We start from the raw sequence: 18,958 nt of genomic DNA, 5'->3' as shown, positions 1-18,958 counted from the left end.
TAATTTTTATTGAAAATAGAAAAATGTAACAAATCATTGAAAACATTAGTTGATTTTAATGTGGTAGTGGAAAATAACTTGTAATGTGAGTCATGTAGCTTGTAGCATAGTCTATGTAGCACGTAACATATGCAGATTATCATGTAGCGAAGCCTACATGCGACTTAAGCTATTTTCATGAGCTACGTAGCATTAAAGCCAAGTTACACTACATAGCGTCAGCTACACGGTGCACAGCATAGCTATTTAAAACACTACAAGCTACTATAGTTCCTTTCTCAACTACCTAAACAGAAACTACTTGGGCTGCTCACCAAGCTATGAAGCAAGTTTAGTGGGCCCAATTTGTTCCATGCAGTAAGAACCCCATAATGAGTGGATCAGCATGTGGTTGCCTGCACATCTCGCAACAATTGGTAGCTTAGAAACAATAATAATACCATATCTCTAGAGAAGTTCTCAATACCCCCTCTCCGGAGTTCATTTCATCAATATCATTATGCAGTCCCTTGGGTTTGCGACATTCGACGCGACCGATTTAAGCAGCATCGCATATATTACAACACCAATTAACCCCTCTAGTCACCCAATTAATGGCTATCAGATGTGAAAGGGGCAAATGTTGGTACGCAAATAGACCTCGCTATGGCAATAATCCGGCTTGTAGACAACTCCCTCTAAGTCATGGTAAAGGGATACTGTCAGTCGACGGTGATCACAACACCATGCAATTTTTTAAGCATTGTCATCAACACTAGATTCACAAGGACATCATCCACATATCCCTGAAGGATCTACACCAGTCTATTGCCTCCTAATTGTTTGTTGCTTGAGGCCTCAACACTATTGATCCCATTAACATAGCATCTTCATAGGGCCACCAGTGCATATCAGCCGCCACGGACTACTCCAGGTTTACCTGAAGCCATGCTTCTAAAGAACGTTACAAGCAGAAACGTCATTGACTTCATACATCACCAGATCATCTACCGCTATGGTGTCCCTCAGAGGATCATCGCCGACAACGGTATACCATTTAAGAACGTGGTAATGCAAAAGCTAGAGAGAATTGCAAGATGAAGCATCACTTCTCTATGCCCTACCATATGAATGGCAATGGACTAACCGAAGCTTAAGCGTTTAGCAAAACGATCATCAAATTGCTGAAAGAGATGGTCTCCAAGAACAAGTGAGACAGGGACGAACAACCCCCCAAAGCACTTTGGGCTTACCAGACCTCATGTTGAACACCCACCAATGCCATGCCGTACTCTTCGGTCAATGGGACTGAAATTGTTCTTCCCCTTAAAGTCCAACTATCCTCTCTACGGGGTGTGCCGCGTGAGTCATCTATGGATGATCGCATACAACGATCTAGTTCCCCGAGCTCGACGCACTTGACAAAAAGCAAGTTGAGGCCTAGCAACGACTTGAACCGTACTAACAATTAAGTCCAAGGGCTGGGGACAGGGCCCTCCCTTAGTCACTTCCTGACAAGGCGCGATATTGTCCAAATCTTTGAGGTCCCCAATCTGATTGTTAAATTGGGGATAAATGCACATCTTGTTATGTCAATCTACAGCCACACTCCAAGAACTTGTTATCAAGGCATACAGCATCAATAGGGTTCTCTTGCAAGACCACCCCGACAGGATGACCCCGGCGATTTTCTACATCAAGGCCCAGGATAAGCGCTCACAAAGAGTATCGCCTTGCTGAGTTTGCTACACCACGGGCTATGAGGCTCTCACCCAATGCCCCTCCGAACATTGACCAAACAAGCCTCGTTGGCAGTGATGAGGATAGTGTCTCGAATACTTGACGCGCTATCAAGGCTCTGCACACCTAAGCCCACCATATCTTGCAAGCAATCATTTCAAGCCTCGCCTGGGTGATCGTCACTCCACACATGACGAGCTTGAGTCACCCGACACAGAGTTGGGTATTGATCATAGGCTAGGGGAATAGCTTGTCGTCATATGTCACCCGTTAAAACAAAACGAGGCATCGGATACCCAAATCTCTGTTCAAGAAGTTTCTGAGCTAATCATCAAACTAGGGGCAAACACTGGTATGTTACAGCACTAGCGTAGCATTAGGTCAGATCACCTCCAACTCGCAATAGAGGAGCGACGATGCCTGCTGTCTAATTTGATTAGCAAACTCTTTTCTTATGAAACTAGCCATCGTCTTGAGGTAGAGGTAAAGAAGCTCAAAAACTGCTTATTAACTCAAAATTGTGACAGCATCTGGCCATCATGATGGTAACAAGACCGAGCAATGCCTAATTCCACTCATCATGGTAATCTGGCCGAGTTATAGCCTAATTCCACTTGTCAATAGTGATCTTACCAAGTGATGGCTAACTCTGTTCACCGCGATGTGATCCTTCATAGCATTTACGAGTAGAAACTAAAGTGTGATACAACTACTTAACAAGTTTAAAAGGTTGTGCAAACTGCAACTACTTGCAAGCCTAAACTGTGTTTGCTCCAATGATTTATGAGATTAAAAGGTCATCCCTGCTCCAATCACTTACAAGAAGGTTGGGCAAACTCCAGTAAGCCTAAGCTGTGTTTGCTCCAATGACTTGCGAACTTAAAAGATTGTCCATGCTCCAATCACTTAAGAGCTTAAAAGGTTGTGCAAATTCCAACTGCTTTCGAGCATAAACTATGTTTGCTCCAATGACTTACGAGCTTAAAAGATTATCATGCTCCAACCACTTACGAGCTTAAAAGGATGTGCAAAATCCAACTACTTGCGAGCCTAAACTGTGTTTCCTCCAATAACTTATAAGCTTAAAAGGTCGTCCATGCTCCAATCACTTGCGAGCTTAAAAAGTTGTGCAAATTCCAATGATTTGCAAGCCTAAAAGGTCTTCACTCCAAAGCTCACACAAATTTAAATTGCCGCAGCAAGCCCACTCTGTGCAGATGCCTACTCCTTATGGATGCCCATGCGTTTGGGATGTTGCCATGGCTCCACACCTATCTTTATGATTCCATGGCCCACAGCCCCACCTACTCATGAATAAAACCCGTCTTATGACTCTATGGTAGGGGTGTACATCGAGTCGAACCGAGTCGAGCTGGCCTCAGCTCGACTCGACTCAGCCATTGGCTGACCTTAGCTCGAACTCGGCTCGTCTCGGTCCTTGAGCCTGACTGGCCAGCTCGGCTCGGCTCGATCCTCGAGCCTGACTAGCCAGCTCGGCTCGGTTCGACCAACAGCTCGGGCCAAGTTCACCATTGAGGCATTTCCACAAACATCTGGACTGAACCTTCAAAATCCCTCTGTATGTTAACCAGAAGCAATGGTTTACAGGTATTTTATCAAACACCTTCTAAGAAACATAAAAACCAAGAAAAACCAAGAAAAAAAAAGGGTATTTGTTTCATGTACATACTTTCCTTGCCACCAACCACACTTCGTTGAGTCATTTTATCAAACACTTGGTGAGCAACATCAATGGAAAAGTAACCGAGTCACCGAACTGGTTCGATCCGAGTTCGATTCGAGTTGGATTCGATCCGAGTCGAGTCGAGCTGGGTCCTACTCGAACTCGGCTTGAACTCATTTTCGAGCTCAAAAAATCAGCTCGAACTCAGCTTCAAACCGAGTCAAATCGAACTTTTTCGAGTCGGGTCGAGCGAGCTAACCGAGCTAGCTCGGTTTGTGTACACCCCTACTATATGGCGTACAGCTTCGCATACCCATGGTTAAGTTTCATCTACATATTTGCCTACATGCCGCACCTTCAAATCAAACCAAGCTCTACCCGTCAAAGTTTACTATGATGCTCCAAAGCCTCACGTGATCATAAACTGCTGCTGCACCGATGGATTACGATCTTACTTTCAATTACACATTGCATAGACATCATATGCATGATGTACATTATCTACCCTATATGTCATATGCCATTTATATCATATTACATGCTTGACACATAAGTTGAGTGCAGTACAAAGTATGCACTTACGACAAGCGTTCATCCAATGTCTCCACCTTACTCCAAAGCCTAATCTAGGCAGCATAACTTGCAAGAACTCCCTACTCAACACCAAACTACAGGTCGAGTTAAAGACTCAGCTTCCAAAAAGTAAGACTGGCAAACAGCATTCTCAGCAAAAAAAGATAGATTCTTGCATTTCCCATTTTTCCTCTTTTTTTTCCTTGATATTCTTTTGCAACTTTTTAGCTTTAAAAACAACCGATACAGGCCACTTCAAATTGTATTCTCTCAGTGTTTCATTAAGAATTAAATAATGAGCTAAATAAAACAACCATGCATCCACTGGCTCCATCTTATCCCTAAACCAATCAAAGTAGCATATGCTGCAAGAAACCCCAATTCAGTGTCAAACTACAGATCAAAGACTAAAAACTCAACTTTTAAGAGGTCAGCAAACAAACAGCATTCTCACCAAAGAGCAATCCAATACACCATTGCATAAATGTTCGAAACACAAAAAAAAAAAAAAATGACAGATTATTGTGTTTCCCATTTTTCCCTTTCTCCCCTGATATGACTTTGCTTCTTTTTTTCCTTTTTCTTCCCCTCTTCTGTTTCTTCTTCTTCTTCTTGTTCTCCTCCTCTTCTTCTTCTTCTCTTTCGCTTAGAAGGCCGATCGGCCCTAACTCTATCAATTTTGACCATAAGCCCCCAAGACTGATATTCGGACCCTTGATTTTACCATGCTACAAAATTATATTTCTATAGAATGAAGTATTGTTTTAAAGCTTTCCAGAAAGCTAAATTTAACAAAACTATAAATATTTATAGACATTAGAGGACTATTGATGACGTTGCTTCTAGTTACTTCCATGACCAAATGCAATAAGAAACTGCCTCTTTTATAGCATAATCCAACAGAAAACAACGCCAAGAAAACAGTGAGTCTTCATGACCAACTCCTGCCAAAGCCAACAAAGGCCTGAAAAAGAAGAAGAAGAAGAAGAAGAAGAAGAAGAAAGAAAAGATTGGCAATTAACCAGCACAACCCTCGAGGATGAATTGTTTCAAGCCGGGGGGGCAAGCATTTGATGCAGAAAAAAAATCCACCACCAATTGACAAAGAGTGGGTCCACATTGCAGTCAATTAACAATTAGGGCTATACAGCCCATGCATGTGGGCCAACTAAGGGCCTCAATTTTCTACCGGATAGACACTTTAAGCTATAAGTTTGGATTGTGAGCCAGTACCACGGAGTGTTTGACTAACCATGGAACCCACATCCCCTACAACCATGTAGATATTCCATAAAGAAATTACTTCTCTTTATCTTATTTTCATTGAAGAAGTATCATTAGAGATAGCTACTTGGTAACCAAGCAATCCTCTATTTAGTTAAAGAATGTTCATGTTAGTTTCCTAAACACAAGTGATTTATTTTTATCTAGGGATGAAAGCCCTATAAATAAGAGCCATGCAAATGACTCTACACACTTGATAAGATTGAACCAAAGAACTAATTTTGAGTTCCTGAGATTTGAACTTTTCCAGAGGTGACACTCTCAAGGGGCGAGACACTGAGACTCCGCTTACTCTGTCTCTTCTATCTTCTTCTTTCTCCCATTTATATCTACTTCTATTTTGTGATTTTGGGGTTGAAAGAGAATATCGTTGAGATTGGTGACCTAGACGTAGTCAAAATAGCCTTCGGAAACTATTAGAATCTGAAATTCATATTAAAATGTATGTTTCCTGTTTATCTAGAATCTGAAATTTGCTATTGGCCATATAGTATATACTGGTAATTTGAAAATTGTCATAGACATACATAAGCATAACAAATAAAAAACATACAAAAAAAGGCAAAATAATACAGCATATATATCTTAAAATGGTATAAAACTATATAACATCAAAAGAAAGAATATGAACATGAGTCATCATTTTCTAATCATGGTCAAAAATTTTGACACTTCATGGAAACAATGTATGGAGAACTTAGCAAGGAAAATGCCAACTCATCGAAGTGGCATATTGCTAGTATCTGAATTTGACTACTAAAATAAAAGGTGATCAAAATTTAACTTAATCAATTGAGAGGCATAAAGAAGAAACTGTTGAGAACATTGCAAGGAAATCCAGTCACCTTTTTCTTCTTGTTTCTTCTTCTTCTCTCTCGGGATATAGGAGCCTTCGGCTTTTGCAACACAATCTGATTTTGTTTTTGCATATTGTATCCTCTGCAGCACAAATCATGCAAATAAAGTGCACACAAACAAATTTAATCGGTCTCATTCTAACCTCTTATTACTGCAGCAAATCTCCAATTACACCAAGGAGTTCCAAAAAGAAAAATACTAAGATTTGCTAAAGGCAGAGAAACTGTTGTTGATTTTCAAAGTAAATCAAGCTTCCGGGTTATTTGTCAAAACGTAGGACAAACTTTTTGAAAACAACATAAGAATCCTTTTGGAATGTAAATAAATATATTAGCAGGTGTTACATTTCCACAAAAGAGAAAAGGGAGAGTGGTCAGAGGGAGGGATACAAGGCTTGCTTTTTAATTGCACACATGGGTGCGGCACATGGCACATGTTACAGGCACGTTGCACTATGCACACATGCACATCATGTGGTACAATGTTTCTCAAGTGTGTTAATCACTGGAGTGAATTGAAAAGTGATGGTGGACATTTTGTGAATATACACAGCTCCCAAGAGTCACTGGAAGGGTTGTGTGCATATTCAATTTGACTAAAGAGGCACATTTAAGGCCACTAAAGTGGCCCCTCCATGTCTATAAAAACCCACCCACAGACCATTCTGAGATCATCAAATCACAAGTCCTCCAAGCCTACTTGTCTCTAGTCAACTCTCCTTTTTTGTTTACTATTATTCTTCAAAATATGTTAGATCATAATTCTGAGATATATTGAGGGAATTCTACTACTAAATCAGGGCATATTTGCTAGTTTTGTGTTCAGTGGGTGTTCTCTTTGATCTTGCAAATTGAAGCATATTTTTCTTGTCTGGATTGAGATGTTGGGTTAAAGATATTCTGATGCGAATTTGTTGTTAACCCTTTGTAAACTGACCTGCGGTAGGGGCAAAACATCGCTTTTAGGTCAGCGACTTTGTTACTTGACTCGAAACTTTTCTTTTCATTTCTATCCCACTCCTAAAAACCTTAAAAGTGATATTATGGCCCACTCCTAAAAACCTTAAAAGTGATATTATGGCCCACTCCTATTCAATCATGCAAAACGCCACCTGCTTGATGGCTTTCTATGGCACCAATTTCCTTTGATGGTAAATGAAGGTCCACCTTTTGTTAGCATCCTTGAAGGAGAAACATGTTCTCATTGAAGATCCACCCACATCACCTTCATATAACAGCATGTTCAAGCAAATTCGTCAACGAAAAATATGGGAGCTGGCTATTATCTCTACAATGGCTGCATCTTCAATGCATTGCCAAATTCCCTGTATGCTGTCTACCAACATATGAAGACCACAAGAGAATTGTCAAAGGCACTTGAAGCAAAATACAAATCCATAGATGTTGGCAATAAGAAATTTCGGGTAAGTCAAATTCTCAACTTTAAGATATCAGATGATATGTAATCGCACAAACACATGAAAATCCTAGTAATAATCCAACAGATAGTGGCCAAAGGCACTAACCTCGACAAGTCTTTCCAAGCATCCACAATCATTGCAAAACTACCATCTTGTCCGAAGGAGTTCAGAAAAGTTTAAAACAAAAAAGGAGCAAATGTCTCTAAAAGAATTATTTGAATTTCGTCATGTCAAGGAGAAATCAGGACAATATGGAAGAATAAAAGCAAATTTTGCCAAGGTAGTGCTGATGAGGGAAAAAAAAACCTCCCTAGAGCAATCACAAAGATTAGGTATACAAAAATAACAATTAAAAAAGGGATTTAAAAGAACAAGCCGAGTCAAGGAGGATGCTTCTACGAACAAATTATTCTTCTACGAACTGATTTGATATTCGACAGTGTACAGTTGGTTTTGTTCCCAGATTGACGACAAATGAAGAGAAATGTAAAATGTCCATTTCTCAAATTGTGTTCAAAGCAGTTTCATATCCACATTGCCAAACTCTCACAACTAGTGCTGGCTTCAAGTGTAGGTTTGAATTAGTACGTCTTATAGGGATATATGACAACAAATAGTTGTAGGGTCTCCACTGTACATGTGGTTTATCTTCACATACATATGCACAACTCGTCGCCATGTGGATTGTATCTTAAGCACTTTCCCCTGACCTTGTTGTGGTCAATGATTCACATAGTTGCATAGAGATCATGCATAAAGGAAAACATGACAATAAGGAGACTGCTGCAGCTGCTGCGACAATAGCAGCTACTGCTTGTGCGATGTTGGTCACAGACTACTACCGCGAGTATACGTCAAAGGCTCACAGCGAGGAAACCTAGAACGAACCGGTTCATCAACAGTATCATTAGGAAGAGTGACACGTAATGTCTTCCTCAGCTACGAATGAGTAGGGAGACTTTCTTCTGACAATGTTTATTACTGAGAACATCCTCCAGGATGCGAAGAGGGTTAGTTTAGAGAAGGTAGTGCTCTTCCCTCACACAATTGGCCATAATGTCCGGAACCGAGTCATTGAGCACCGATTCATACATCCCGGGGAGACCGTTAGCTGTCATTTTGATAGAGTTTTAGATGTCATTCTATCTCTATATCCCAAATTTGTGAAGTTTCCAAGACTGGACACGCCACCTGAAATCTCCTCAAACCAAAATCAGAGCACTTACTTTCAGGTAACAATTATATGTGAAGTTCCTCGTTGAAGATATTGTCTCTCTCATGTGAATTACTTGATAACCGAGAGGTGAACATTCTACTTAGGATTGTATCAGTGCCCTTAACAGTACCCACACCCCAGTGTGCTTCCCCAAAGACCGTACAGGAAGCTTTCAAAATAGAAAGAGCATGATCTCCCAAAATGTCGGCCTGTTCCTTTTGATATGGGATTCATCTACATGGTAGCTGGTTGGGATGGCTCTGCATCAGATGCCCATGTGCTGCATAATGCCCACACCCTGTAGACTGGACTCTTTTTTCTAATACTGAACAGTAATAGCTCCCTCCACAAAAGTATTCTACATTTGCTATGTAAAATTAGCTACCATTTTTTTACAAATTTCCCAAAATATAGGGAAATATTGTGTGGACGATGTTGGATACGCCCACTCTCCTGGCGGGCCCCATCTGGAACTCGTCTCCCATCCACAAAGAGAATAGCACTGATGTGGGTGGTCGCCTCCATCTCTGGTACACCCGAGTAGGTCCTCTGATGTCCCCATCAATCGGTAGCCGTCAAATGGATAGTCCAAATTCAGCGAAAGGAAATCAGATAGTTGAAAAGAAAATGATCAACAATCCAAATTAAACAAGTCAAACTGTATCCAGTCCAAATTCATCAGATAGGTGCGCTTTTTTTTTTCTTTTCTTTTTTTGTCTATGGTCCATTTGCAGCAACAACAATAATGCAACTGTCTGGATGGAAGTGCATTTATCACACGTAATGTGGATGAGTTGCCACAATAACACATATTGGAGTTGATCCCAACAGAAGATGTATTTATCCATATGACTGTATCAGAAAAGTCTAAATGAAACCACCAACATATTTTTCATAATCAAGCAGCATCCACAAAACCCTTAAACAAAAGATGAGCAGAAAAAAGGGTTGGCAGCAAGTCATTTATATTTTGCAAACCATATAAAACCATGCACAAGACTCAAAAAACCATTTAGAGCTGCAAACGGACCCACCATTGGTTTATCATAAAATGGAAAGCTTTGCATTTGACGAACTGCAGTACTAGCAGCTGGAACTTCACTAAATACAACCCACGCTTGGCCTCGAAGTTTGGCTGTCTTCAGTGCAACAACATCCAAAATCCTTCCATATTGAGAGAATAAAGAATAAAGAGATCTCTTCAGTTCTGCAGGAAAAGAAGGTTAAACCATTGAGTCATTATTTGAGAACCTAAAATGTGAAAGAAAGTTACACATCCCCAAATTGACTTTTAAATGCAGTAAGTAGAAATTTAAAAAGCAGGATTCAAAAAACAAAGTCAGAATTTTTTTAAATTATCAATGATGAAATATAAGAATATGCAGAACAATCAGAGCTAATACAAAAATGAACAGTTCGAATGTGCGTATTCTTTTTAGCATCTGTATTGCAGGTCATCGATACAGAAACAGGGTAATATAAAAAAATTTACATTGCATCGGTTGATATTATCGATAATATCGTATCTTTCAAAAAACAACATCACCAATATTTTCAGGATCACAAGATATCGGCAACAGCCCTTTGAAATAAATACACTGCATCGTCAATACATGCAATAATATCGCCGATATTGTCAATAATATCGCTGAAACCAGCATTAATAACTGTGAAATTCCAGAAGATAAAATATAAAAATAAAAACCATTTTTTTCAATTTTTTGGGGATCGCTTCCTAGGGGTGCTTTTATATTGTGCATTATATGTGCTGAAAAAATAGTGCATTATAATCATATTCAGTAGTTTTTTTTTCTGACAGCGCATTGTTTGGGCCCCTATGCAATGGAAACCTATTATGTAATAATTGTTTTTGTAATATTTTGAGTCCTAGGTGTGTAAACATGTCTTTTAACATAAAAATTCCACCTTTTCTCCTAATCTTTCCCTCATACAGAAATATACTCCTTGAGATCTACAATATTATCAATGGTACCAATACGTGTTTTCATAACCCAAGTCATTGATACATGTAACAATAACAATACTCTGGACTCTGATTAAAACACATTGCCCTCACAGTTATGCACTCAAGCTACGTTTCGATTGCCATAACCAACTTTATCGAGTTTGCAATTGTCCAAACTTATAGGGAAACCTGATCTTGGATTGGCAATCTCAACCACTTACGAATCTAGCAACCAGTTGAGATTCAGTCTTCTACGATATTGCAATGGAATAGCTCTCATATGTATTCTTTAATGATCTGGCCTCCTTATCAATAACATGGCATTGACAAAACAACTCTAACCATAATCATTGAAAAGAAATTCCTCTAACAGGAGGCTCTGCATGCAACATCGAACTTTGATCTTTTCATTGTCTGTCGCACTGACGTATATCCCTTAAGTTTAATCACACCACTGGTTTTACCATCCATCACAAACTTCTGTGAAATAAATAAATAAATCTATATTTCTGCCAATCAATCAAGGAATTCCTCAATGTAAACATGCCGATAAATTTGAGTAAATCCACTTAATTCGGAATTCTCGATCATGGCCCACCCAACAATCACCATCGCCACCTTGCAGATGACCATGTAATCGGAGTTCAATCTCCTCCCCATCCCTTGACTCGCCAAGCAATTTCCTTGGCATGGAGGATGAGGGGGTATGTATAGTTTCCTATTGGCTCATTTCATTTGGACCATTCAAACCCCTCATGGCCATGTTTCTAGTCGACTGCTCCAATAAGGTGCAAACCTTGTTACTTGAGTTGAAACTTTAAAATTTTCATTTTTGTCACATACTGTTCTAAATTCCTGAGAACATTGTCTTGAGGACGATTCACTCTTCCACCTTGATCTGCCATTGGATCACTGTAGAAATCAGTCCGGTTTGATTTTAGATCAATTCTAAGGCTGGAAATTAATTACAAACACCTGTAGATCAACTAGAAGCAATTGTGGCCCTAAGATCTCAAAAGGAAACTGCTCCCGTGCCACTTAACATAGGCCTTTGATGGAAAAGAATATAATGATATTGATAGAAGATGACTCACTTACAACTTGGAAACCCCCACTATAGAGACAAATCAAACTTGCATACACCAACGAAAGAATAAGAAAAGCTCCCCATGTCCAACAATGGCCAATGTAAGAGAAATAAAATTGCTCTTATTCAATCCTAATCGTTTACCCCCATAGATTCCACATGCAAAGTATTGAAAGCAAATTCCTATAACTTATGTCACTATTTCTTGTCAACAAAAGTGGAACCCACTAGCCAACCAAACACAAACCTCGAAAGGCCTCCTACTTCAATCATTGGAACCTCCTTCCGTATGAAATTGTCTATCTAAATATGGGAGATATTATCTTTTCCTAAAAAGAGGAAAAAGGAACATATGCTACTTACCTCTCTTAACCTACTATCGAGAAAGTTGTGGACCTTCCCCTCTATCAATTATACGTGGGATGCCCACAAACCCCCCGCGCACGATACACACTTGTTCAAAGTGATCTATGCACATGAGGCTCACATTCAAAGCCTTTTCTTTCAAGTGTCATGATCTCCATTGATGGTGATTTTCGACCATCTGATCCTATATCGAGCCGGTTCAAAGCTCTATCCAAGGCTCCAAGCCAAGTCCAAAAAGGGCAAGGGCCGAGCCCAACCCGTTCCAGAACAAGCCAAAATAGATTGCCCAGAAAGTAAGCACAAGATCCGAGCCCATCCCATTCCATAACAAGCCCAGGCCCAAGCCCTAGTCCAACACGAGCCTGATCCATTCCTTCGTTGCATGATCCTCTCAACTAAGTGTTTCTCCCACTTTGAATCGCGCTTTGGACTCACACTCCTGCTCTCGCTCCCTAGCTATTTATACTTACTAACATTTTAAAACCGATGCTTCCTAAGCCCCACACCTGAATATGTTGCTGCTTCGCTTCACGCTTATTCCATTAGCCCATTTTTGTGCAAGATCTAGATTTCTCATTAGTTGTGTGATGTAGGATGATGGAAACTATCCTAGGATGCAAGATGAGAGATCAATTACACATTAATTTCAGCAATCAACATGTAAAATCAAGCATATCCACATAATAAATTCGGAAATTCATATTTATAACATGAAAATCCTAGGTTATCACATACGCGCTGCATGAAAATATAAAATAATTCAAGAGTAACCTACTTAGAAGTAGGGACTTCCAATCTAGCTTGGGTAGTGCGACAACCACGTGGATAAATGATGATGCAATCAAAATTCTGATTTGAGGAAAGTTTCACAACAAAAAAAAAAATCAAATTGTCATTAGGGTTTTGGATTCATAGATGGAGATTTAGGATTGGGGTTTTTTTATTCAAAGGATCTAGGGATTAGGGAGGTTTGGAGGGAAAATAAAGAGGGGAAAACCCCAAACAAGGGCCCACACGCGGCTGCCCATACGGACGCACGTGCGTGCATGTGCACGTGCGGGTTCACACATGGCTAGGTAAAAGGGAAAGAAAGAGAGGGAGGATTGAGTGGGGTTTTGATGGGTTTAGAAAATTGTAATGGAAGGGGAAGAACGAAGACAAGAGAAGAAGAATATCTTTTAAAGAAGAGAAAGAGAAAGGATACACATTGGGAATCGACCACCAAACAAGCCTCTACCCTTCCACAATTCAATTGGAATGGAGGGCTTCTCACAAACCCTAAAACACAAGGAGCAAAATTCCTTCACACAAAAGAACTTTTGTCCTTTCTCTTCTTCTCAATAACTCCACTAGGGTTGGACGTCTACCCCCCTTGTGCTTTTATAACTAAAAATTCAGAATAATTACAACTATACCACTCACTTAAGTGAAATGGCCCATCATCCAAAATAAGAAAACTAAAACACTTATTATCAATCTCAACCATCAAATAAATCTTAAAAATAACAAAGAAAAAAAACACATAAAAACAAGCAAAATCGGAGTCCAAGAGGCCTAAATCTAGAAGATCTGGCGGCCCAATGGCCTGATCGATAAGATCCAACGGTCAGATTGACATTAAAAAAAAAAAAAAAATCATATGACTAAAATGGTCTCCTAAGCAGCCCACATACATCATCCCAAAGTGAGGTCTTCCTGATGCACGTCCAATGCATGTGGGATCTTCAAAATGGCCCGACAGGCCCATCTGGAACTCATCTTCAATCTGCAAAGAAAGTTGCTCTGATGTGAGTGGTCGACTCCGTCTCTGGTACACCTGAATAGGTCCTCTGATGCCCCCATCAGTGTGCCTGCCTATATATGAATTGTGGCATAAAAGATGTGATGTATACAATATATATGTGATCAACATCATCTACGCCTTATCCAAACTAATTGGGGTAGGCTATACTAATCCTTATCCACCATTCCACTCTATCAAGGGCCATAACTTCAATTAGACCATAGATCATCAAATTATTTTCTTACTACCTCCACCTCCATCTTTTTAGGCCTTCACCTTGCCCTTTTAGAACCTTCAACTTGTACCAACCAGGGTGTGCCAAAACGGTTACGTATCGGCCGATACGTAACGGTAACGGTAAGGGCCGATACGCGTTTCGGGGTCGTATCGGCCGTTATCGTTTTTTGTGCACGTTACGTGCGTAACAGCCATTACGGCCCCATAACGGCTAGCCCGTAACGGTAAAAAAACGGTAACTTTTTTTTTCAATTTAAGCTCCGTTTTACTGTTTTTTTGAAACTTCTTGCTTCCAAACTGTTTCTCACTCATTCTACTACTAATTTCGACCAACCTTGGCTGGGTATTTGAGATTAAAACACATTATATTACGGATTTTGTTGAATCAAAGCTCGGTGGGCCATTTTTCAGAAATTCGTCAAAAATAGGTATTTATACTTTTTTAAATATGTTTTGTTGTTTTAATCATGGCATATGATGTGTTAATCATAGTAAAACATGTTAATATGCATTTTACAGATTTTGGGTGCCATGTAATATTTTTTTTTTTTCTATTTACGCATGAATTTTGACCCTTTTTTTTTTAAATTCGAAAAATCAATTTTTAATAGTTGTTTTGCTGTTTTAATCATGCCATATGATGTGTTAATCATAGTAGAACATGTTAATTTGCATTTTACATATTTGGGGTGCCATTTTATTTTTTTTATTTTTTTCTATTTACGCATGAATTTTGGCCTTTTTTTAAAAATTCGACAAATCAATTTTTAATGGTTGTTTTGTTGTTTTAATCATGCCATATGATGTGTTAATTATAGTAGAACATGTTAATGTGCATGTTATAGATTTGGGGTGCCATTTAATATTTTTTTCTATTTACGCATGAATTTTGACCCTTTTTTTTAATTCGAAAAATCAATTTTTAATGGTTATTTTTTTTAATCATGCCATATGATGTGTTAATCATAGTAGAACATGTGAATGTGCATTTTACAGATTTGGGGTGCCATTTTATATTTTTTATATTTTTTTCTATTTACACATGAATTTTGGCCTTTTTTTTAAAATTCGAAAAATCAATTTTTAATGGTTGTATTGTTGTTTTAATCATGTCATATGATGTGTTAATCATAGTAGAACATGTTAATGTGCATTTTACAGATTTAGGGTGCCATTTTATGTTTTTTTATATTTTTTCTATTTACGCATGAATTTTGGCCTTTTTTTTTTTAATTCGAAAAATCAATTTTTAATGGTTGTTTTGCTGTTTTAATCATGCCATATAATGTGTTAATCATAATAGAACATGTTAATGTGCTTTCACAGATTTGGGGTGCCATTTTATAATTTTTTTATATTTTTTTCTATTTACGCATTAATTATGGCCCTTTTTTTAAAATTCGAAAAATAATTTTTTAATGATTGTTTTGCTATTTTAATCATGCCATGTGATGTGTTAATATAGTAGAACATGTTAAAGTGCATTTTACAGATTTGGAGTGCCATTTTATTTTTTTTATATTTTTTTCTATTTACGCATTAATTTTGGCCATTTTTTTTAAAATTCAAAAAATCATTTTTTAATGAATAGTTTGTTGATTTAATCATAGAATTTAATGTGTTAATTATAGTAGAACATGTTAATGTGCATTTTACAGATTTGTGGTGTCATTTTATAATTTTTTTCTATTTTTGAATTAGTGAATTTATGTTTTTATTTGCTTATATTGGACAGGTTTTGCCTTGGAGCTTCTTAGGGTTTAGTTAGAACATAAAATCATCTTTATTAACATAAGTCAAACACTCATACTCATATCTAATTATCTAGTATCTACCTAAACCTAAAGAATTGTCTGGGTCTGACCAACAACAAGTGAGGATATTGGATGGCAACATTGTGAGAGGGTTGGTGGTACTAGGCACCAAATGAAGTGCAAGTATTGTGATAGACTAGTGACTGGTAGAATTACCCGTCTCAAACAACATTTGGCACATCGAAAGGGTCAAGTTGCGCCATGTAGTAGAGTACCGAAAGAGATAATGCTTTTAATGCAAGCTAGTCTGGATGAGTCGAAGGGTAAACGTGCTGCTGTACAAAAGAAGAAAAATGATATTTTGGATGCAGCTCGACAGGAGGTATTTGGTCCTGAATATATGGGCGTTCGTGATAAAGATATTATTGATTCTGACGAAGATTCAGATCGAGAATTTACTATAGCTAGGAGAGAAAGCTTGCGTCTAGCTCGTGAAGAGGAATAACGTCGCCGCATGTTTGGCACGCATGGGTCAGTGCGTGATACAGGGAGGGTAGTGGGAGTGGGAGTGGGAGTACAACTGGAAGTGCAACTGCTTCTGCAGGGGGGGTAGGTTTGGTGGGTTACGACGTATGTTTGGGAGCCGACGACAAACATCTTCACGTGATGCTCCTATACGTTTGGATGAAGAAGTAAATGAGCCTAGGAGACCCTCTATTGATCCAATCCTGTTTAGGAAAGAATCAACCAAACAAAAAAAGATAAAACAAATGTGGAGTAGAACTTCTGTTGAGAAATTAGGTAGAGCAGCAGCAAAGTTATTTATACATGCCAACATACCTCCTAATGCAGCCAATTCTCCATATTGGCAGGTGGTAATTGATGCAGCAGCAAAGCAGGTGAAGGAATAAAAGCTCCCACGACTAAGGAGATTTGTGGGAAATGGACAGATGCATAGTATGCGAATGTGAAAGCATACGTGGCTACCTTTAAACCTGTATGGCAAGCCAGAGGATGCACGATCATGTGTGATGGTTGGACTGGTCCAACCAGAGGCAGCATGATCAACTTCATAGTGTACTGCCACTAAGGAACTATATACCACAAGTCAATTGATGCCTCAAAGGTAACAAAAAATTCTACTTATATTAACGGACTAATGGATAAAATTGTGGACGAGATTGGAGAGGAGAATATAGTGCAAATTGTGATAGATAATGAAGCAACATATAAGCTTGCAGGACATATGTTGATGGATAAGAGAAAACATCTTTTTTGGTCACCATGTGCTGCCCATTGTATTGATCTTATATTGGAAGATATTGGGAAGAAAAAGAATGTTAAGGAAATGGTCGAAAGGGCAAGGGAAGTGACGACGTTTATTTACAACCATAATCAAGTAGTCGCAATAATGAGAAAGTTCACGAAAGGACGAGAGTTGTTGAGGCCTGCGGCAACTAGATTCGCAATAAACTTTATAGCATTAGAGAGTTTATTCCAGCATAGGGGAGAGTTGAGTGAAATGTTCGCTTCCCGAGAATGGCTCAACACAAAACATGGGAAGAAGACATCAGGGACACCAGTCGAAATTGCGAACACCATACGGGACAACAAATATTGGAAGAAGGTCAAAGCGATCCTAAAGGTGATGGAGCCACTAATGAGGGTACTCCGTCTTGTTGAAACCGATGAAGCACCTACCATGGGCTTCCTATATGATGCCATGGATAAGACAAAGTTTGCAATTCAACGTGATTGTAGAAGTTGGGAGACTTATTAAAAGATGATCGACAGGAGATGGATAAAACAACTCCATCACGATCTTCATGCAACAGGTTACTACCTAAATCCTAGGTATAGATATGCTCAATCATTTGTTGCGGATGATGAAGTTCGTGTCGGGCTAAAAAATATGATAAAGAGATTAGAGCCTGACTTAGATTTGCAAATAAAAACGTTGAATGAATTTGATACATTTGGAAATCGCCTTGGTAGCTTTGGAGATGCTCTTGCATAGCATGCAGTATCTAGGTTGCAACCGGCTGAATGGTGAATTAATTTTGGAGAGAGTACGAAGGCTCCCCAAAAAATTGCAATAAAAGTTTTGAGCCAGACAACATTTTCCTCTAGCTGCGAAAGGAATTGGAGTTGTTTTGCACTCATTCATTCAAAGAATAGGAATAGATTGCAGACTAGAACATTAGATAGACTTGTCTTCATGCACTACAATATAAAACTAAGAATGCGACGACATCATAGGAGCATTACAGCTACTGATGACGAAGACTACTGTCCAATAAACTTGGACAATATTTATGATGAGGATGACCCACTTCTACCTTGGTTGGAAACAAGGGAAAAGCAAATTGAAGAGGATAGTAAAGAATTGAAAATTGATGACCCAGAAATATGCAGAGCGCAACAAGAGAATCGTGCAGATGTGTTGGCCCCAGTAAGAGGGGCAGCGTTTATGCCACGTAGGGATATGGCTTAAGATCAACAAAAGAATACGAGCAGTGGTAACGTGACCGTGTCGGATGATGACGATGACCCCCCTGCCCCTGGTGCTAGCACTTCTGGTGTTACGCAGCGCCCTATACAGCCGTCTACAGATCACGATGTCGATGAACATCGACGAGGTGATACACAAGGTCGGACTTATGAGTGTACCGAGTCACGATACGGCCAGCAGGAGGTGGGTACATCTAATGGTCCACCGGGTCCGAGAGGTCCGGAACATCAACAGGCTCATGGTCTTCGTTATTATGATGGATATTCTTATAGTCAATTGGATTATGATGGTTATACTAAGCCTGTTCCATCACATTCATGTTGGAGTAGCCCTCCCGATCAATATCCATATGATTATAGATATCCAGATCCAAATCCAAGTTACTCATCACAGCAGACGCACTCTCAATCTCAAGATTCTCAACAGCCTGAGTATGGGCACCAGTATGGCTATTCGACGGGCACTGGTGGATATCCTTATTCCGGGTTAAAGTCGTTGC

At 39.2% G+C, this 18,958-nt stretch overlaps 1 protein-coding gene across 1 annotated transcript in view; it reads right to left on the bottom strand.

The window, feature by feature from the left end:
• LOC131223759 (U2 small nuclear ribonucleoprotein B''-like) overlaps positions 1-18,958 on the bottom strand; it is a 75,614-nt gene that overhangs the window by 46,743 nt on the left and 9,913 nt on the right. The window contains exons 2-3 of the mRNA XM_058219259.1: positions 9,789-9,961; positions 6,106-6,199 (exon numbers count right to left, since the gene is read on the bottom strand). Of these exons, the coding sequence (XP_058075242.1) occupies positions 6,106-6,199; positions 9,789-9,961 (267 nt within the window). The remainder of the gene's footprint in view (positions 1-6,105; positions 6,200-9,788; positions 9,962-18,958) is intronic.

Source organism: Magnolia sinica, chromosome 13, assembly GCF_029962835.1.
Source record: "Magnolia sinica isolate HGM2019 chromosome 13, MsV1, whole genome shotgun sequence".
Taxonomy (NCBI): Eukaryota; Viridiplantae; Streptophyta; class Magnoliopsida; order Magnoliales; family Magnoliaceae; genus Magnolia; species Magnolia sinica.
The sequence above is the reverse complement of the archived record's forward strand: the minus strand, read 5'-3'. Positions and strand labels throughout refer to the sequence as shown.